Source organism: Bos javanicus, chromosome 13 (assembly GCF_032452875.1).
Source record: "Bos javanicus breed banteng chromosome 13, ARS-OSU_banteng_1.0, whole genome shotgun sequence".
NCBI lineage: Eukaryota > Metazoa > Chordata > Mammalia > Artiodactyla > Bovidae > Bos > Bos javanicus.
In genome coordinates, this window is record NC_083880.1 from 33124381 (window position 1) to 33147293 (window position 22913).

General features: G+C 40.2%; 1 protein-coding gene across 4 annotated transcripts in view; it reads right to left on the bottom strand.

Annotated features, from left to right (window-relative positions):
• The window catches only part of NSUN6 (NOP2/Sun RNA methyltransferase 6), an 88077-nt gene that overhangs the window by 52513 nt on the left and 12651 nt on the right, over positions 1 to 22913 (bottom strand). For all 4 annotated transcript variants that reach the window (XM_061436176.1, XM_061436179.1, XM_061436177.1 and 1 more), the window contains 2 exons: positions 7990 to 8099; positions 6946 to 7099 (listed from right to left, as the gene is read on the bottom strand). In XM_061436176.1, coding sequence (XP_061292160.1) covers positions 6946 to 7099; positions 7990 to 8099 — 264 coding nt within the window. The remainder of the gene's footprint in view (positions 1 to 6945; positions 7100 to 7989; positions 8100 to 22913) is intronic.

Sequence of the window (22913 nt, forward strand, 5' to 3'; positions counted from 1 at the left end):
TAGAAAAACTTCCAAGGAACAAAGTCCAGGACTAAAAGGTTACATAGGTGAATTTTATCAAATGTTTAGAAAAGAGTTAACACCTATCCTTATGAAATTATTTCCAAAAATTACTGAGGAAGGCACCCTCCCAAACTTCTCTGAGGCCACTGTCACCCTGATACCAAAACCAAAGATTCCACACAAAAAAGGAAAATTACAGGCCAATATCACTGATAAACATAGATACAAAAATCCTGAACAAAATACTAGCAAACCAAATGCAACAATACATTAAAAGGATCGTACACCATAATCAAGTGGGATTTATCCCAGGGATGCAAGGATTTTTCAATATCTGTAAATCAATAAGTGTGACACACACATTAACAAACTGAATAAAAAACATGATTGTCTCTGTAGATGCAGAAAAAGTTTTTGACAAAATTCAACACCCATTTGTGATGAAAACTCTTCAGCAAGTAGGCACAGAGGGAACATACTTCAACATAACAAAGGCCACACGTGACAAACCTCCAGCTAACATCGTTCTCAACGATGAAAAGCTGAAAGCATTTCCTCTAAGATTAGGAACAAGAGAAGATGTCCCACTCATCACTTTTATTCAACACAGTTTTTGAAGTCCTAGCCATGGCAATCAGAGAACCAAAAGAAATAAAAGGAATCCAGATTGGAAAAGAAAACTATTACTGCAGATGACATAATACTATACACAGAAAATCCTAAAGATGCTACCAAAAACTATTAGAGCTTATCAATGAATTCAGTAAGGTTACAGGGTACCAAATAAATATACAGAAATCTCTTACATTCCTATGCACTAAAAACAAAAGATCATAAAGAGAAGGAAATGATCCCATTTACCACTGCATCAAAAAGAATAAAATACCTAGGAATAAACTATTGGGGGCAGGAGGAGAAGGGGACGACAGAGGATGAGATGGCAGGAAGGCATCACTGACTCGATGGACGTGAGTCTCAGTGAACTCCGGGAGTTGGTGATGGACAGGGAGGCCTGGCTTGCTGTGATTCATGGGGTCGCAAAGAGTCAGACATGACTGAGTGACAGAACTGAACTGAACTGAAGGAGGCAAAAGACCTGTACTCTGAAATCTATAAGACACTGATGAAAAAAATCGAAGATGACACTAACAGATGGAAAGATATACCATGTTCTTGGGTTGGAAATATTTTCAACATATTTTCAAAATAACTACCAAAGGCAATCTACAGGTTCAATGCAATTCCTTTTCAAAGAACTAGAACAATAAATTTTTTAAATTTGTATGCAGGGACTTCCCTGATGGTCCGGTGGCTAAGACTCCATGCTCCCAATGCAGGGAGCCTAGGTTCAATCCCTTGTCAGGGAACTAGAACCTGAATGCCACAACTAAGACCTAGTGAGCCAAATAAATATGTAAGTAAATAAATATATATATTTTTAAAATCTGTGCAGAAAACACAAAAGACCCTGAATAGCCAAAGCAATCTTGAGAAAGAAAAACAGAACCAGAGGAATCAGACACCCTGGCTTCAAGCTATACTACAAAGCTACAGTCATCCAAACAGTCTCATACTGGCACAAAGGCAGACTTACAGATCAATGGAACAGGGCATAAAGCCCAGAAATAAATCCAAACACCTCTGGTCAATTAATCTATGACAAAGGAGGCAAGACTATATATAATGGGGAAAAGACAGTCTTTTCAATAAGTGGTTCTGAGAAAACTGGACAGCAGCATGTAAAAGAATGAAATTAGAATATATTTAACACCATATACAAAAATAAACTCAAAACAGATTAAAGACTTAAAGGTAAGGCTGGATACTACAAAACTCTATAGAGAAAAACATAGGCAGAACACTCTTTTACATAAATCACAGCAATAGTTTTTTGAATCCACCATCTAGAGTAATGAAAATAAAACAAAAACAAACAAATGGGACCTAAATAAATCCAAAAGTTTTTGCACAGCAAAGGAAACCATAAACAAAACAAAAAGACAACCAACAAAATGGGAGAAAAAGATGCAACTAATCTTCAAAGTATACAAACAGCTCATGTAGTTCTATATCAAAAAATCAAACAACCCAATCAAAAAATGGAAAGATCTAAACAGACATTTCTCCAAAGACATGCGGATGGCCAAACAGCTCATAAGAAGACGTTCAACATCACTAATTATTTGAGAACTGCAAATCAAAACTACAATGAGTTATCACCTCACACAGGTCAGAATGGTCATTATCAAAAAGTCTACAAACAATAAATGCTGTAGAGGGTGCAGAAAAAAGGGAACCCTCCTACCTACACTGTTGGTGGGAATGTAAGTTGGTGCAATTTGGAGAACAGTATGGAGGTTCCTTAAAAAACTAAAAATAGAGCCACCACATAAAGCGATCCCTCTCCTGAGCATATATCCAAAGAAAATCATATTTCAAAAAGATACATGCTCAATAATGTTCACTGCAGCACTGTTTACAATGACCAAGACGTGGAAGCAACCTAAATGTCCATCAACAGAAGAACTGATAAAGAAAATGTGTTACATATATACAATGGAATATTACTCAGCCATTAAAAAGAATGAAATGATGCCATTTGAAGCAACATGGATGGACCTAGGGCGTGTCATACTGAGGGAAGTCGGACAGACAAGAAGAATTACCATATGCATGTCTTTTATGCAGAATCTAAAAAAAAATGATACAAAACAGAAACAGACTCACAGACTTAAAAAATGAACTTATGATTGTTGGGCGGGGAGGAATAGTTAGGGAGATTGGTGGCCATGTACGCATTTAAAATGGATAACCACAAGGACCTATTGAGTATCACACAGAACTCTGCTCAGTGTTAAGTGGCAGCCTGAATGGGAGGCGGGGTCTGGGGGAGAATGGATACATGTATATCCATGGCTGAGTCCCTCTGTTGTTCACCTGAAACCATCACAACATTGTTAATCAGCTATACCCCAATACAAAATAAAAATTCTTAAAAAAACAAACTAAAAATAGAGCCACCATGTGATCCAAAAATCCTATTCCTGGGCATAATATCTGAAGAAAATCATATTTTGAAAAGATACATGCACCCCCATATCTATTGCAGCACAGTTCACAACAGTCAAGACATCAGATCAGATCAGTCGCTCAGTCATGTCCGACTCTTTGCGACCCCATGAATCGCAGCACGCCAGGCCTCCCTGTCCATCACCAACTCCTGGAGTTCACTCAGACTCACGTCCATCGAGTCAGTGATGCCATCCAGCCATCTCATCCTCTGTCGTCTCCTTCTCCTCCTGCCCCCAATCCCTCCCAGCATCAGAGTCTTTTCCAATGAGTCAACTCTTCGCATGAGGTGGCCAAAGTACTGGAGTTTCAGCCTCAGCATCATTCCTTCCAAAGAAATCCCAGGGCTGATCTCCTTCAGAATGGACTGGCTGGATCTCCTTGCAGTCCAAGGGACTCTCAGGAGTCTTCTCCAACACCACACTTCAAAAGCATCAATTCTTCGGCACTCAGCTTTGTTCACAGTCCAACTCTCACATCCATACATGACCACAGGAAAAACCATAGCCTTGACTAGACGGACCTTTGTTGGCAAAGTAATGTCTCTGCTTTTGAATATGCTATCTAGGTTGGTCATAACTTTCCTTCCAAGGAGTAAGCGTCTTTTAATTTCATGGCTGCAGTCACCATGGAAGCACCTAAATGTCCATCGACAGAGAAATGGATAAAGATGTGGTGTGTGAGTGTGTGTGTGTCTGTGTGTGTGTGTGTAATGGAATATTAGTCATAAAAAGGAATGAAATAATGCTACTTGCAAGAACATGAATGAACCTAGAGATTATCATACTAAGTAAGTCAGACAAAAGACAAATATCATATGGTATCACTTATAAGAGGAATCAAAAAAAAAAATGATACAAATGAACATATTTACAAAACAGAAACGGACTTACAGACTTAGATTACAAATATGGTTACCGGGGGAAAGACAACAGGGAGGGACAGATTAGAGGCTGGAATTAACAAGCTGGAATCAAGACTGCAGGGACAAGTAGCAAAAACCTCAGATATGCAGATGACACCACCCTTATGGCAGAAAGTGAAAAACAACTAAAGAGCCTCTTGATGAAAGTGAAAGAGGAGAGTGAAAAAGTTGGCGTGAAACTCAACATTCAGAAAACGAAGATCATGGCATCTGGTCCCATCACTTCATGGCAAATAGATGGGCAAACAGTGGAAATGGCGGCTGACTTTATTTTTCTGGGCTCCAAAATCACTGCAGATGGTGACTGCAGCCATGAAATTAAAAGTCGCTTACTCCTTGGAAGGAAAGTTATGACCAACCTAAACAGCATATTAAAAAGCAGAGACATTACTTTGTCAACAGAGGTCTGTCTAGTCAAGGCTATGGTTTTTCCTGTGGTCATGTATGGATGTGAGAGTTGGACTATAAAGAAAGCTGAGTGCCAAAGTATTGATGCTTTTGAACTGCGGTGTTGAAGAAGACTCTTGAGAGTCCCTTGGACTGCAAGGGGATCCAACCAGTCCATCCTAAAGGAGATCAGTCCTGGGTGTTCACTGGAAGGACTGATGTTGAAGCTGAAACTCCAATACTTTGGCCACCTGAAGTGCTGACTCATTTGAAAAGACCCTGATGCTGGGAAAGATTGAGGGCAGGAGGAGAAGGGGACGACAGAGGATGAGATGGTTGGGTGGCATCACTGACTCAACAGACACAGGTTTGGGTGGGCTCTGGGAGCTGGTGATGGACAGGAAGGCCTGGCGTGCTGCGGTTCATGGGGTCACAAAGAGTCGGACACAACTGAGCAACTGAACTGAACTATATATAAAACAGATAATCAACAAGGACCTACTATAGGGTATAAGGAACTCTACTGAATACTCTGTAATAATCTATATGGGAAAATAATCCAAAAAATAGATATATGAACTAAATCACATTTCTGTACATTTATAACTAATGCAACATTGTAAATATTCTTATACTTCAAAAAAAATTAAGAATTTTTTCTAAAAATCAACAGTTTCTTGAAAGATGGCTACATTCTACTCCTACCAACAAATAGAACAGTACTCAGAAGTCTGTGGACCCAATTACTGGAACCACCACATCAAATAAGAAGATGAAATGTGTACCGCCTATAACAAACTAAAGGAAGCAGTCAAACTATCAACTCCCTATTACAGACCCAAAGATTAACACATCAATGTATGCATAATCTTCATATTCAGAAGCACTTCCAAGATGAAGAATTTATTTGTTCCTGGTCATCTGGAAAGTACTGCCACCTCTGGATGGAGGGAATAGCCTATGTCTTTAGAAGAATTAATATCAACTATAAATTCAAATTGCTGAAATATGAAAAACTGTCCCAGGAATCAGGTAAGTGGCTCTCTTTTAGCTGAATAAATTCACAGCTTTCAGTGTGTCTCCATTAGCTGTCAACTTTGTAGTAACAGAGCTGTCTACAGAATTTCTGAAACAGCCTGAAAACACTAAGCAATAATAAAGACACAAATGAACCTACCTACAAAACAGAAACAGACTCACAGACTTGTGGTTTCCAAGGGGGAGTTGGGGCAAGAGGTGGATTGGGAGTTTAGGATTAAGAGATATAAGTTTTATATACAGGATGGATAAACAGCAAGGTCCTTCTGTATAGCATAGGGAACTAACTACATTCAATATCCTGTAATAAACATAATGGAAAAGAATATAAAAAAGAATATGTACATATGTATATCTGAGTCACTTTGCTGTACAGTAGAAATGAACACTGTAAATCAACTGTATTTCGATTTTAAAAATTATAAGAAACTGGATTATACACAGATTTAACTTGCTTAGCGCCTGCTAGTAAAGAATCCACCTGCAATGCAAGAGACCCTGGTTCGATTTCTGGGTTGGGAAGATCCGCTGGCAGGGATAGGCTACCCACTCCAGTATTCTTGGGCTTCCCTGGTGGCTCAGCTAGGAAAGAATCCTCCTGTAATGTGGGAGACATGGGTTCAATCCCTGGGTTGGGAAGATCCCCTGGAGAAGGGAAAGGCTACCCACTCCAGTATTCTGGCCTGGAGAATTCCATGGACTGTATAGTCCATGGGGATGCAAAGAGTTGGACATGACTGAGTGACTTTCACTTTCACTTGTAGCAACCAGAGATGATTTTACACTAACTTGTTCTAATTCAGGTGAGCAGGATTTCCCTGGTGGCCCAGTGGATAAGAAACCACCTGCCAATGCCGGGGACACAGATTCGATCCTTCATCTGAGAAGATCCCACATGCTGCAGAGCAACTAAGCCCATGCGCCACAACTACTGAGCCTGTGCTCTGCAGCCCAAGGCTACAACTGCTGAAGCCCCTGCGCTGAGAGCCGGTGCTCCTCAACAAGAGAAGCCACCGCAGTGAGAAGCCCAGGTACCACAACGAAGACCCAGCGTGGGAATAAATAAATACATTGTTTTAATTAAAAAAATAATAAAAGTTAGGTGTGAGTAAATCCAAACATTAATTTTTAACCACAAGTATTCACATCAGTACTGCCTTTCTGGTAAATTTTTTAGTTAAAATTTTTTTTTTTATATTAAAACAATAAGCTTTTCTCACACAGACTATTATCTGGAGAGGCCATCTAACTCATCCTTTATCAAGATAAATCATGTTAACAAAGATGCAAAACTTTTCAACTTAAGAGACTCCTTCATGTGAGCATTTATGCTTTTAACTAAAAGCATATTTCCCCCCACCCAAAAAAATGGCAGTATGTGCTAAACAAGTATTTTCCAATTGAACTTATAACAGAAAAATTAGACATATAATGCAATTATACATATTTTTACATTATTTTACACTTTCTTTAAACCACAAAAAGGATGCTTATTTTCCCCAAAACAACAGTTGCTGACATACTTCAGTTCAGGCAGCCCACTGAAGATCTCTTTGCGGCTTAGTTCAGAAATCCCATTTCCAAGAAATATTTTTGTTCCATCAAATTCTTTGGCTCCTTTCTTACATTTGCCTTTAATGTCAGAGTATACGGAAACATCATCTCCACCTTTCATAACTAGAGAAAAGAAGAAAGTCATATTACACTGACATAACTGTTCTTTGGCAGAACCGTGAAAATTCTTCAAGCTTTAAGACTGGGGAAGCCTAGGGGCATCAGTAGTGGACATGAAGCAGTCTAACCTGGCTCATGGTCTCACTATAACTTCTGACAGAAAATACAACTGTTTACTTTCAAATGTTTGACAACAATAAATCTATTTTTTTCCCTAGGAAAACAAAGATGCAGAAGAGTCTTCGAAACATCCAACCTCAGGGACTTCCCTGGCTGTCCAGTGGTTAAGACTCCTAATACAAGGGACACCTGTTCAACCCCCAATCTGGGAACTAATATCCCACATGCCTTGCGAGGGTCAAGAAAAAAAAAACAGCAAACATCCAACCTCAATTGGAAGCCTTTAGCTGAGCAGAAAAGGAAAGGTATCTTCTATTTCAATTATTTTCCTCAAATCTAACATTCCTTAAAAGAGTAAATTAAGAATACTGATATTTCATTTCATCCCAATATTAAGATTCCAGACTTGGAATGTTTCCCCTGCAAATGACAGTTCAGCAGCCTGAAGTTTCAGCACAATTGAGTAAAGAATGGAAAACAAAATTTCACTGACATCTTCCACTCTTTTTATCAGTCATGATCCTCTAACATCATCACAAATGCCCTCAAAGGGAATAAAAGAAATGGGCAGAAAACCCACGTACGGATGCCTGATTCGTTAGTCCTTCTCAGATACACACTTCAACAGGCTATACTAAAAGCACAACTTAGCAAAGATCTTTGTTAAAGCAAATTTGAAATGTATCTGAGTGAGGATTTAATGAATTTTCAATTTGATGATACACATAAATGTTAGCAGCTATTTTACAGAGAAACCTGAACAGTATACTCACATTTTGAGGCTGATACGATTCCAGGGACATAGACATGGGCTCCTCGTAACACAGCACTGCCACACTGGGCCCCAACAATGACTTCACAAGGCTGTTGTTTTATATTCTTCCTACAGAAGCAAAAGGAGTTCAAGTGTAAAGAACGATGCATCTCCAACGTCAACCAACCTTTTCAGGGTTTCAAACTAACCCTAAATAAATAACCTCTTTAGTCTTCATTATTCCAAATGAATAAATGAGGAAAAGGTGGAAGAAAGAAGATCAATACACAAGAAATAATTTCTTTAAAACTACAAAGGACTTCACTGGTGGTCCAGTGGTTGAGACTCCACCTGCCAACACAGGGGACGTGGGTTCCATCCCTGATCCGGGAAGATTCCACATGCCGTGGGGCAACTTAAGCCCTTGTGCCACAACTACCAAACCCACGCCCTAGAGCACGTGTTCTGCAACAAGAGAAGCCACCACCATGAGAAGCACACACACAGCCGGAGAGGAGTCCCTGCTGGCCGCAACTAGAGAAAGCCCACAGGCAGCAACAAAGAGACAGTGCAGCCAAAAGTAAATAATAAAGTTTGGGCTTGTTTTTTTAATTACAATGAGGATGGGCACTTGAGAAGAAAATCTTGGTGCAAAGTAGTAAGTGGCATCAAAAATTGCTTCATCAAATACAACTAATAAACACAAGAAAGAAACCGACTTACAGATACAGGGAACAAATTAGTCAGGAGAGGGAGATTGGGTGGGGCAAGACAGGAGTCGGGGATTAACAGGAACAAACTATTATGTTTAAAATAACCTACAAGAGTCTATGATACAGGGAATATAGCCAATATTTTTTTCTATACTGAAGTACAGTTAATTTACAATGCTAAGTTTCAAGTATACAGCAAAGTGATTCAGTTATACATACATACATATACATATATATACACACACACACACTTTTCCATATTCTTTTCCCTTATAGGTTATTACTATATATTGAATATAGTTCCCTATGCTATAAAACAGAACCTTGTTGCTTATCTATTTCAAATATAGTAGTGTCTGTTGTGGAGAAGGCAATGGCACCCCACTACAGTACTCTTGCCTGGAAAATCCCATGGATGGAGGAGCCTGGTAGTCTGCAGTCCATGGGGTCGTTAAGAGTTGGACACGACTGAGTGACTTCCCTTTCACTTTTCACTTTCATGCTTTGGGGAAAGAAATAGCAACCCACTCCAGTGTTTTAGCCTGGAGAATCCCAGGGACGGGGGAGCCTGGTGGGCTGCCGTCTATGGGGTCACACAGAGTCGGACACGACTGAAGTGACTTAGTAGTAGTAGTAGTAGTAGTAGTAGTAGTAGTAGTAGTAGCAGTAGCAGCAGCAGCAGCAGCAGCAGCAGCAGCAGCGTCTGTTCAACCCATATTGCTAATTTATCCCACATCCTCACCTGTCCCCTTTGGTAACTACAAATTTATTTTTTATGTCTGAGTCTACTTCCATTCTGTAAATAAATTCATTTGTATCTTTTTTGTTTTTTTTGGATTCCATGTACAAGTGGTTTCATGTGGTATTCATCTTTCTCTGACTGACTTCACTTAGTATGATCATCTCTAGGTCCATCCATGTTGCTGCAAATGGTATTTCATTCTTTTTTTATGATATAGCCAATATTTTATAACTATAAATGGAGCATAACCTTTAAAAATTGTGAATCACTACACTGTATACCTATAACTTATACCAACTATACCTCAATTAAAAAAAAAAAAAAACACTAAGGCAGGACTGAGGTCATAGGAAATGGCACACAGGGTAGAAGAGGCCAAGGCAGCCCTCGGGCCCAGCCTGTGTCTGTTCTCACCAGCTCTGATGCCTTCAGTGTTAGAGGGGACACGATCAAGTGTTTATATTCTAATCCAATGAAGCTCCATGTAGATTAAAACCACAACCCCAAAGGGAAAAAAAAAAATGCTTCATCATTTAACAAGCACTGCTGTTTCATAACAGCATTAGGAGAGAAGAGCAATAACGTTTCTATCTTCAAAGACTAAGACAGACATGTGAGAAATGCAAAAACATTTCTGAAGTGGTAGACTGGCACACAGTAAGTTATTAATGTTTTAAACAAGACAAAGGTAAGTCTTTTCTTCCTCTGCTATCTAACTTTCTTCAGCGTTCTCCAACTTCTCACCTCCCATCCATCCCTTGAAACACTGAAGCCTGGTATCACTTCCAACACTCAGAGCAGACCTTCTCAAAGGTCGGGGGTACCTATGTGATGAGCCCAAATAAACATCTCAAGTACTGCACTTCTGATGGGGCAACATGTCATATGTATGGTCCTAACTCCTTGCACTTTTAAGTGCATTTTAAGTGAATTCAAAGAATTAAGTGCATTTTCTTTTCAAGATCTCCAACTGATCAAATCTCAGTAAGCTTCTCAGATTTATCCTCCTCCTTCCAGGTCCCACACACTCACTGCTCATTCTCCAGCTATTTCTGGACAAGGTTCATTTCTCCAGGTTCTTAAACATGACATCATCTCTTCTCTCTTTGTATCCCAAACCTTGGCAATCTCATGGTTTCAGTGACCATTTACAAAGATAACCTACATATTCTTTATTTTATTGAAGTATGCTGCTGCTGCTAAGTCACTTTAGTCATGTCTGACTCTGTGTGACCCCACAGATGGCAGCCCACCAGGCTCCCCCATCCCTGGGATTCTCTAGGCTAGAACACTGGAGTGGGTTGCCATTTCCTTCTCCAATGCATGAAAGTGAAAAGTGAAAGGGAAGTCACTCAGTTGGGTCCGACTCTTAGCGACCCCATGGACTGCAGTCCACCAGGCCCTCCATCCATGGGATTTTCCAGGCAAGAGTACTGGAGTGGGGTGCCATTGCCTTCTCTGTATTGAAGTATAGTTGTTTATAAAGTTATGTTAATCTCTGCTGTACCACAATGTGAACCAGCTATTCTTTTTCATATTCTTTTCCATTGTAGTTTATCACTGGATATTGACTGTAGCTCCCTGTGCTATACAGCTGGACCTCATTGTGAACCCACATACCTAATGATCAGCCTTTCTAGACTGATTATCTGCAGACAGCTGTGCACAGACGTCCTACAGCTACTTCACACTCAACAAGTCCTAAACAATGTTATGATTCCCTGATCCACTCCTCAAATCCTTGGCAACAGCCCAAAGCTTCATCCTCCTGCGTTCCAGTCAAAATGACGTTATCTACCTGAGCAGCCAGAACACAAATCCCGGCATCATCTTGAATTTCCTCCTAAAACTTGTAACTCAACATTCACTGAGTTACCAAACGATGCCTCCTCTAATTCTCTGACACATCTCCCAGGCCCTTCCACCCTCGACATCAGACTTGAATCATCTGATCACTGGATATTGTTTTATCCAGTGATCTAATGTCTGTGTTTTATCTTTGGTTGCTTTCAGATCCTCCTGATGTCTTTGGTGTTCTTCAGATTCATTCTGAAGCACCTAGTCATGTATTTATCTTTACTTTTGCCTTCAGACACTGTATTTCTTAAATCTGACTTTCATCAATTCTGGAAAATTCTTCATTATATTTTTGAATATTGTCTCTCCCACATTATTTCTAATCTCTACACCTGGGATTCATTAGGAACCGTAGTAACTTTTCATTCTTGTTCTCATGACTCAGTTTCATACCTCCTACTGCTTTACACCTTCTTTACCTGCTGTATTCTAGGTGATATTCCATAAGCCATCTTCTAGTTCATTAATTCTCTCACCTGCTGAGTCTAGAGTTTAACTCAGAATGACTTTTTAATTTTAATGAAATTTTAATGTCTAGAAATTCTTTTTCTTTTTTTTCCCTCTTAGGGTCTTTTATGTTTTAGATTCTCCCTTTTGCTTTTAATCATTTTCAAGGAGACTAATTTTATAGTGCCTACCAATTAGCTCTCTTTGCTACATTCTGGGCTTCCCAAGTGGCACAGCTGGTAAAGAATCCACCTGCCAATGGAAGAGATGCAAGAGATGTGGGTTCAATCCCTGGAGTAGGAAATGGCAACCCATTCCAGTATCCCTGCATGGAAGATTCCAAGGACAGAGGAGCATGGTGGGGGCTACAGTCCATGGAGTCAAAGAGAGTCAGCCATGACTGAGTACACACTGGCTGGCTGCAGTTCTGGGGAATCTAATCCCTCAGTCTGTTGTATATGCTGGTTCTCACTCATGGTAGTTTGATTCCCAGTGTAGCTTCTAACTATAAGAAAGAAGCATGGCCTGGGCTGACAGGTGCCACTCTGCAGTGCTTTTGCCAAGCACCTCAAGAACTGGCTTAGGATCCAATTCTTATGTCAATTTCCCAAACCACAGGTGTCAAGACCACATGGGTAGTATGAATTTGCACTCCAAACCCTTACAGATATGGAAGCTCAGCTGTGCATCTCATAGATTTTTTTCCCCTCAACCCAGGCTCCATGGCAAGAGAGCTCCAACTCCTAATTAATGCCCTGCACTGACTTTTGGATGGTTCTCACCTCTTAGCACTAACAGCCTATTGTTAAAACCAATGCCCCTAAGTTCAGGGGACCAAGCACCTTCTCCCTCAAACCCCTCAACCCTTAATCTTAGCTCACGCACTTACTACTCAATTTTCAGTTACCCTTCATTCTAACCCCTGAGTATCTCACTAAGGTCCTTAATCATTCTGCTATGCATGTTATGACCTATTTTTTGTTCAGTGTTCCTAGGCCTAAGTAGCAGAAACATTCTCAAGTTATCTAGTTCACCATAGTGCTGGAGATAAGACTAAAATAGCTCCCTAACTCGGCTCTAGGCTTGCAATTCATCTTTTGAAAAAAGTGTTTTCAGGCTTTTTTGGCTGCAATCCAATGTGAGAAATGCACTTGAACGGCATCCCAGTACACATGTGTGCCTATCCACACTTACATTTATAGCAAATGTTTCACGAAACACCTTACCATGTACACTCCAGGATATTATATAATAAAATCCCTATTCCTTAGAAAAAACTATAAACAACCAGTTAAACTGAATTTCACAACCTACTAATGAGTCAAGGTCTACATGCAGTTTGGGGGAAAAAAAGCTTTATGCTACTACCAGTATTGTATTTCTAAAATCACAACTGTAATAAAAATTATTTGGGTCCTATATTCTGTGTGAAGAAATAAAACATTTCTTAGTTTTAAAAAATCATCCTTCAAAAAGACACATGTACCCCAATGTTCACTATAGCGCTATTTACAACAGCCAGGACATGAGAACAACTTAAATGTCCATCAACAGAGAAATGAATAAAGATGTGGCACATATATACAATAAAACTATTACTCAGCCATAAAACAGAATGAGCTTGGATCATTTGTAGAGATGTAGATGGACTAGAGACTGTCATACAGAGTGAAGTAAGTCAGAAAGAGAAAAACAAATGCTGTATATGAACACATATACGTAGAATCTAGAAAAATGGTATAGATGATCTTATTGGCAATACAATCATACATATAGATGATATGTATATAAATGCAGCTGATTCACTCTCCTGCACAACAGAAACTATTAATAGCACAACACTGTAAAGCTATACTCCAATAAAAATTAATCAAATTTAAAATGAATCCTTCACATTCCACTCTACCTCTTCTAACTTCAACATGTTCTTTCACCAACCTCTCTGAAAACTGATAGATTCCCAGTCACTTTTGTCACAAACCACCATATATTTTCACACCTCTGTACCTCTGCACGTACTTTCTCTCTACCTTGTGTACCCTCGCCTACTTTATCTCATCTACCTCCTTCTCACTCACCCACAAGGCTCAAGGGAAATAACATCTCTTTGGAGAAAATCTTTACCCACTTCTTTGCATTCAGCTCTTCCTCTTCTCTGCTTGGATGGTACGTAATTCATATCCCTCCCCAGGAATCTACTGCAGTTTGACTTGTACCAATATTCACCTGCTTTTACACTATGTTTCACCCATCTGTATAGTATCTTTGGTTCTCACACACAGTTCAGTTGCTCAGTCGTGTCCGACTCCTTGCGACCCCATGACCCACAGCACGCCAGGCCTCCCTGTCCATCACCAACTCCTGGAGTCCACCCAAACTCATGTCCATTAAGTCAGTAATGCCATCCAACCATCTCATCCTCTGTTGTCCCCTTCTCCTCCTGCCCCTCAATCTTCAAAAAATATTTTGTGAAATGGAACTCTGTAATGTTAATCAGAAAGTTTTTAAGAGAATAACCATTTCATTGAAAGGAGAGAATGGGAGACTATGGGGAAGAGCATTAACATAGTGGGCCAGGGACTTTCCTGGTGGTCCAGCAGTTAAGAATCCACATGAGTTCAATCCCTGGTCAGGGAACCAAGATCCCACATGTTGCAGGGCAACTAAGCCCACATGCCTCAGTTAGAGACCCAGCACATCCAAAAATAAAAACAAACAAAAAACCACAGTGAAAAAGAACTACTATCCTTTCTTTGAAAGGCCTGGTGATGAGGCTGATCCTTGGCTAGCATCCTGGAACTCAGAGGAGTTCCCACTCTTAACTGATTCAGTTCAGTTCAGTTCATTTGCTCAGTCATGTCCAACTCTTTGCAACCCCATGGACTGCAGCACGCCAGGCCTCCCTGGCCATCACCAAGGGTAGCTCAATGTTCCTCTATTATCTGTAACAATTTGTAAACAAATAATATGGTTTATGGTGGACACTGACCTCCCTTCTGGGAGGCCAGAATCTGGGTACCTACCAGGCACAAGGTGCCCACACAACCAGCCCTAAATGAAAACCCTGGATGCCTGTCTCTAAGGAGCTTTCCTGGATGGTGACATCTCACACATGCATTGTCATCCTTGTTGCCGGGGGAATTAACTGCACACTGCATGACTCCACCGGAAAAAGACTCTGCAGTTTACAAATGATTTTCCCTAGACTTCATCCCAGGCAGCTTTTGTTGATTTTGCTTCAGATTCTTTCACTGTAATAAACCATGGTCACAAGTACGACTACATGTGGAACCCTCTGAGTCCTCCAAGAGAATCACTGAGCTGGGGAATGGTCTTCGGGAATCTTTCAACACAAGTACTTACTAACTGTGTAAGAATATAAGATTGTATATATATGCAAGTGTCAAGGTGCAAATCAGCATTGCTGAAGTTTTAGTGAAGAAATATAAAAGTCGATGTAGGGCCATAAAAAAATACTAAACGCTTGATTTTTATTAAAATGTTTTTAAACAAAAGAGTGAAGCAATAGCATTAAAGAAAGATGATTTTCCAAGAATACAGTAATAAAGACTGGAGAAAAATAGTAAGAAGGTGCTTAGAATAAGAGAAAACTAATTAAAACAGCTAAAAATGAGATGCCTATGAATTAAAGACCCACTAAAGAGAGGGTCGAGATATGAGAATGACCCACTAAAAAGCATATAAAAAATACACTTATTACTTGGCATGTATTTAACTGCATATATTAGCAACCCTACAATAAAAGGAAGATAATATAATTTTGAGATATCACACAATCATGATATCTCATCTGTATACATATAATCTGATATCTTATAACCCCGCATCACAGGTAAGGAGCAGCGGCTGCGCTTTGCTGGAGCAGCCATGAAGAGACACCACCGTCCAAGGTAAAGACAAATCCAAGTAAGACGGTAGGCACTGAGAGGGGATCAGAGGGCAGACAGATGGAAACCCCAATCACAGACAACGAGCCAATCTGATCACTCGGACACAGCCTTGTCTAACTCAATGAAACTAAGCCATGCTGACGGCTGGGTCATGGAGGAGAAGTGTGACACAATGTGGTCCACTGGAGAAGGCAATGGCAAACCACTTCAGTATTCTTGCCTCAAGAACCCCATGAACAGTATGAAAAGGCAAAAAGATAAGACACTGATAGATGAACTCCCCAGGTCGATAGGTGCCCAATATGCTACTGGAGATTAGTGGAGAAATAACTCGAGAAAAAATGAAGGGATGGAGCCAAAGTAAAACCACCACCCAGTTGTGCATGGGACTGCTGATGGAAGCAGGGTTCGATGCTGTAAAGAGCAATATTGCATAGGAGCCTGGAATGTTAGGTCCATGAATCAAGGCAAATTGCTGCTGCTGCTAAGTTGCTTCAGTCGTGTCCGACTCTGTGCGACCCCATAGACTGCAGCCCACCAGGCTCCCCGTCCCTGGGATTCTCCAAGCAATAACACTGGAGTGGGTTGCCATTCCTTCTCCAATGCATGAAAGTGAAAAGTGAAAGTGAAATCGTTCAGTTGTGTCCGACTCCTAGCAACCCCATAGACTGCAGCCCACCAGGCCCTCTCTGTCCATGGGATTTTCCAGGCAAGAGTACTGGAGTGGGTTGCCATTGTTGGAAGTGGTCAAACAGGAGATGACAAGAGTGAACATCGACATTCTAAGAATCAGTGAACTAAGATGGATTGGAATGGGTGAATTTACCTCAGATGACCATTATATCTACTACTGTGGGCACAAATCCCTTAGAAGAAATGGAGTAGCCATCATAGTCAACAAGAGAGTCCAAAATGCAGTACTTGGATGCAATGTCAAAAACAAAAAATTATCTCTGTTCGTTTCCAAGGCAAACCATTCAATATCCAAGTCTAAGCCCCAACCAGTAACGCTGAAGAAGCTGAACAGTTCTATGAAGACCTACAAGATCTTCTAGAGCTAACACCCAAAAAAGATGTCCTTTTCATTATAGAGGACTGGAATGCAAAAGTAGGAAGTCAACACACACCTGGAGTAACTGGCAAATTTGGCCTTGGAGTACAGAATGAAGCAGGGCAAAGGCTAACAGAGTTCTGCCAAGAAAACGCACTGGTCATTGCAAACACCCTCTTCCAACAACACAAGAGAAGACTCTACACATGGACATCACCAGATGGTCGACACCAAAATCAGATTGATCATATTCTTTGCAGCCAAAGATGGAGAAGTTCTATACAGTCAGCAAAAAAAGACTGGGAGCTGACTGTGGCTCGGATCATGAACTCCTTATTGCCAAATTCAGACCGAAATTGAAGAAAGTGGAGAAAAACCACTAGACCATTAAGGTATGATCTAAATCAAATCCCTTATGACTATACAGTGGAAGTGAGAAACAGATTTAAGGGACTAGAACTGACAGACTGAGTGCCTGATGAACTATGGACAGAGGTTAGTGACATTGTACAGGAGACAGGGATCTAGTCCATCCCCAAGAAAAATGCAAAGAAGCAAAATGGCTGTCTGGGGAGGCCTTACAAATAGCTGTGAAAAGAAGGGAAGCGAAAAGCAAAGGAGAAAAGGAAAGCTATACCCATCTGAATGCAGAGTTCCAAAGAATAGCAAGGAGAGATAAGAAAGCCTTTTTCAGCGATCAATGCAAAGACACAGAGGAAAACAACAGAATGGGAAAGACTAGAGATTGCTTCAAGAAAATGAGAAATACCAAGGGAACATTTCATGCAAAGATGGGCTCAATAAAGGACAGAAATGGTATGGACCTAACAGAAACAGAAGATATTAAGAAGAGGTGGCAAGAATACACAGAAGAACTGTACAAAAAAGATCTTCACAACCAAGATAATCACGAAAGTGTAATCACTCGCCTAGAGCCAGACACAGAGAAGGCAATGGCACCCCACTCCAGTACTCTTGCCTGGAAAATCCCATGGACGGAGGAGCCTGGTGGGCTGCAGTCCACGGGGTCGCGAAGAGTCGGACACGACTGAGCAACTTCACTTTCACTTTTCACTTTCATGCACTGGAGAAGGAAATGGCAACCCACTCCAGTGTTCTTGCCTGGAGAATCCCAGGGACGAGGGAGCCTGGTGGGCTGCAGTCTATGGGGTCGCACAGAGTCGGACACAACTAAAGCGACTTAGCAGCAGCAGCAGAAGCAGAGCCAAACATCCTGGAATGTGAAGTCAAGTGGGCCTTAGAAAGCATCACTATGAACAAAGCTAGTGGAGGTGATGAATACCAGTTGAGATATTTCAAATCCTGAAAGATGATGCTGTGAAAGTGCTGTACTCAATATGCCAGCAAATTTGGAAAACTCAGCAGTGGTTACAAGACTGGAAAAGGTGAGTTTTCATTCCAATCCCAAAGAAAGGCAATGCCAAAGAATGCTCATACTTCACAATTGCACTCATCTCACATGCTAGTAAAGTAACGTTCAAAATTCTCCAAGCCAGGCTTCAGCAATATGTGAATCATGAACTTCCAGATGTTCAAGCTGGTTTTACAAAAGGCAGAGGAACCAGAGATCAAACTGCCAACATCCGCTGGATCATCGAAAAAGCAAGAGAGTTCCAGAAAAATATCTGTTTCTGCTTTATTGACTATGCCAAAGCCTTTGACTGTGTGGATCACAATCAACTGTGGAAAATTCTGAAAGAGATGGGAATACCAGACCACCTGACCTGCCTCTTGAGAAACCTGTATGCAGGTCAGGAAGCAACAGTTAGAACTGGACATGGAACAACAGAATGATTCCAAATAGGAAAAGGAGTACGTCAAGGCTGTATATTGTCACCCTGCTTATTTAATTTATTTAACAGAGTACATCATGAGAAACGACGGGCTGGAGGAAGCACAAGCTGGAATCAAGATTGCTGGGAGAAATATCAATAACCTCAGATATGCAGATGACACTACCCTTATGGCAGAAAGTGAAGAACTAAAGAGCCTCTTGATGAAAGTGAAAGAGGAGAGTGAAAAAGTTGGCTTAAAGCTCAACATTCAGAAAACGAAGATCATGGCATGCGGTCCCATCACTTCATGGGCAATAGATGGGGAAACAGTGGAAACAGTGTCAGACTTTATTTTTCTGGGCTCCAAAATCACTGCAGATGGTGATTGCAGCCATGAAATTAAAAGACGCTTACTCCTTGGAAGGAAAGTTATGACCTACCTAGACAGCATATTAAAAAGCAGAGACATTACTTTGCCAACAAAGGTCTGTCTAGTCAAGGCTATGGTTTTTCCAGTGGTCGTGTATGGATGTGAGTTGGACCGTCAGGAAAGCTCAGTGCCAAAGTATTGATGCTTTTGAACTGTGGTGCTGGAGAAGACTCTCGAGAGTCCCTTAGACTGCAAGGAGATCCAACCAGTCCATCCTAAAGATCAGTGCCGGGTGTTCATTGGAAGGACTGATGTTGAAGCAGAAACTCCACTACTTTGGCCACCTGATGCGAAGAGCCGACTCATTTGAAAAGACTTTGATGCTGGGAAGGATTGAGGGCAGGAGGAGAAGGGGATGACAGAGGATGAGATTGTTGGATAGCATCACTGACTCGATGGACATGGTTGGGTGAACTCTGGGAGTTGGTGATAGATAGGGAGGCCTGGCATGCTGCAGTTCATGCAGTCACAAAGAGTCGGACATGACTGAGCGGCTAAACTGAACTGAATCTGGTATCTCATTTGCAGAATATAATTTTGAGATATCACACAATCATGATATCTCATTTGCATGTCAACCAATTGAACCAGCAGTCTTTGAGCAACTACGTGAATATTCCATTGTATTCACCCTATTATTTCATACATACAAACAGTAACTGAAAACCAAAGTGCTAACGCTAGTAGCAAGGCAACTATGAGAAACGGAAATGGAACGGCTGGAAGAGAAAGGCAAACTCAATCTCATTTATATCTCAAGATATTTCTGCTACTGAATTATACACTCAATTTTAGGGAAATTTAATTTTCTGACCTGCTAGAAATAGATTTTTATCTAAAAGGAAAGAATACCAAGAGACAATATAAAGAGATTCTTAAAAATTACAAATTGAATATTGGCCTAAAAAATTCCACTGATTTAAATGCAGTCTTTAAAAAATGGTTGGGGTACGGTGTTTAAAACACTCTTGTTTCCAGTTTTTTAAGGAATCTCCACACTGTTCTCCATAGTGGTTGTACTAGTTTGCATTCCCACCAACAGTGTAAGAGGGTTCCCTTTTCTCCACACCCTCTCCAGCATTTATTATTTGTAGACTTTTGGATCGCAGCCATTCTGACTGGTGTGAAATGGTACCTCATAGTGGTTTTGATTTGCATTTCTCTGATAATGAGTGATGTTGAGCATCTTTTCATGTGTTTGTTAGCCATCTGTATGTCTTCTTTGGAGAAATGTCTATTTAGTTCTTTGGCCCATTTTTTGATTGGGTCATTTATTTTTCTGGAGTTGAGCTGTAGGAGTTGCTTGTATATTTTTGAGATTAGTTGTTTGTCAGTTGCTTCATTTGCTATTATTTTCTCCCTTATGATCCAGCAATCCCACTGCTGGGCATACACACTGAGGAAACCAGAAGGGAAAGAGACACGTGTACCCCAATGTTCATCGCAGCACTGTTTATAATAGCCAGGACATGGAAGCAACCTAGATGTCCATCAGCAGATGAATGGATAAGAAAGCTGTGGTACATATACACAATGGAGTATTACTCAGCCATTAAAAACAATACATTTGAATCCGTTCTAATGAGGTGGATGAAACTGGAGCCTATTATACAGAGTGAAGTAAGCCAGAAGGAAAAATACCATTACAGTATACTAACGCATATATATGGAATTTAGAAAGACGGTAACAATAACCCTTTGTACGAGACAGCAAAAGAGACACTGATGTATAGAACAGTCTTATGGACTCTGAGGGAGAGGGTGGGAAGATTTGGGAGAATGGCATTGAAACATGTAAAATATCATGTATGAAACGAGATGCCAGTCCAGGTTTGATGCACGATACTGGATGCTTGGGGCTAGAGCACTGGGATGACCCAGAGGGATGGTATGGGGAGGAAGGAGGGTTCAGGATGGGGAACACATGTATACCTGTGGTGGATTCATTTTGATATTTGGCAAAACTAATACAATTATGTAAAGTTTAAAAATAAAATAAAATTTAAAAAAAATAAAATAAAATACTCTTGTATGCGTGCAGAAAACAAACTTATGGCTACTGCAAGAGAGGGATAAATCAGGAGAGTGGGACTGTCATATACACACTATTATAAGTTAGAGAGATAACTATTAATAATAAGGACCTCCTCTGTAGCACAGGGAACTCTACCCAATACTGTGTAACGACTGAAATGGGAAAAAAATCTAAAAAAAGAGTGAATATATGTGTATGTATAACTGATTCACTTTCCAGTATAGCAGAAACTAACACAACATTGTAAATCAACTATACAACAATAAACATTTTAAAAAGATACTCTTATATGGGAGGATAAATTAGGAGTTTGGGATTAACACAGACACACTAATATATATAATATAAATAATCAACGAGGACCTATTGTATAGCGCAGGGAACTAAACCAAATATTTTGTAAAAACCTTTAAGGGAAAAGAATCTGAAAAGGAATATATAACTGAAGCACTCTGCTATATACCTGAAACTAACATCCCACCGTAAGTCAACTATATTTCAATTAAAAAAATGAAAAATACTTTGGATCAAGAGAAGACTGGCATTCAATTTTCTCTTTTAAGTTTTTCAATATAGTTGACATTGATACCATCAACTTCAGCAGTACCACCTTACTTCAATCTAATTACCATTGGTAAAACCTTCCTAACATTAAAATATATTTGATCAAGACTTTCCTGGCAGTCCAGTGCTTAGGACTTCGCCTTCCAATGCAGGGGATGCAAGTCTGATCCCTGGTTGGAAAGCTAAGATCCCACATGCCTTGGGGCTGAAAAATCAAAACATAAAAAAAAAACAGAAGCAATACTGAAATAAATTTAAAAACTTAAAAAAATTATTTTATATATACATATATTTGCTCAGTAAATTAAATATCATGTTAAATAAAATGAAGGAACCTGAATTTTATGGTGAGATTTACTTTTTGAATTGTTCTCTCTCTTTAAATAGTTTAACCTACATTTTGATATCCTAAATCTCTGTGAAATGTTGAGCTTCTAGTAAAAAAAAAATTTGTCAACAAGTAAAAGTACACATATATTTCTTTTTCTAAAGCTCACAAAAATGGGGGAAGAAAAATTTGAAAGAAAATTCCATTTGCAAGAAATCTAAGCAGCAGCTAAGATGCAAGTGAAGAGTAATTAGCTGACACAATGAAATCTGGATCAAAGCCAATTCCTCAATAGGGTATGACTGTTTCTGAAAAGGAAAGGCTCTTGGATACCCAAACAATTATTCATTACTCAGAAACAGGACCAAAGGTCAGGCAGAAAAAAGCAAGGTCTGGGTATGTCACGTCAGTCCCATTCCCTATGGATAAAGCCGAAAGAGGAAGTGGACTGGCAGAAGCGGCACAAGCGGACAAGTTTTCTCTAACAAACCTGGATAAACTCTCCTGAAGTAGTGAAGGGAAGAACAGCAAAGTGCCATCAATGCTGTGACTCCTCCCCTGAGTTCACTAAGCATAACCAAAAGTTAAAGCCCCCAAGGAGACAGCTATGAGCTAGACGCCCCACCCACCCCCCGCCCCTCACAGAAAAGCCTTCATCAGCTCAGCTCACCAGAACTAGAGATAAGCTACTAGAAAAGATGTGGTGAAAGTGTTTTCAAAAAACACATCTGATGAGTTATCCGGTTACACACTTGACCCAAAGTGCAGACCAGGTGACTCTATGTAAATGTTTTCATTCGAGTATTCATTCAAGGTGGGACAGATGCATAGGTACAGATGGCCCTCCCTCAGCTTCTGCATCTGTGGATTCAACTAGCCACAGACAGGAAAAAAAAAATTTAATTCCAGAAAGTTCCAGAAGGCAAAACTTGAATTTGCTGTTCACATAGTATTAGGTATTGCAAGTAATCTAGAAATTATTTAAAGTATGCTAAGGATGTGCATGAGTTATACGCAAATACTATACCATTTTACATAAAAGACTTGAGCAACTGTGGATATTGGTATT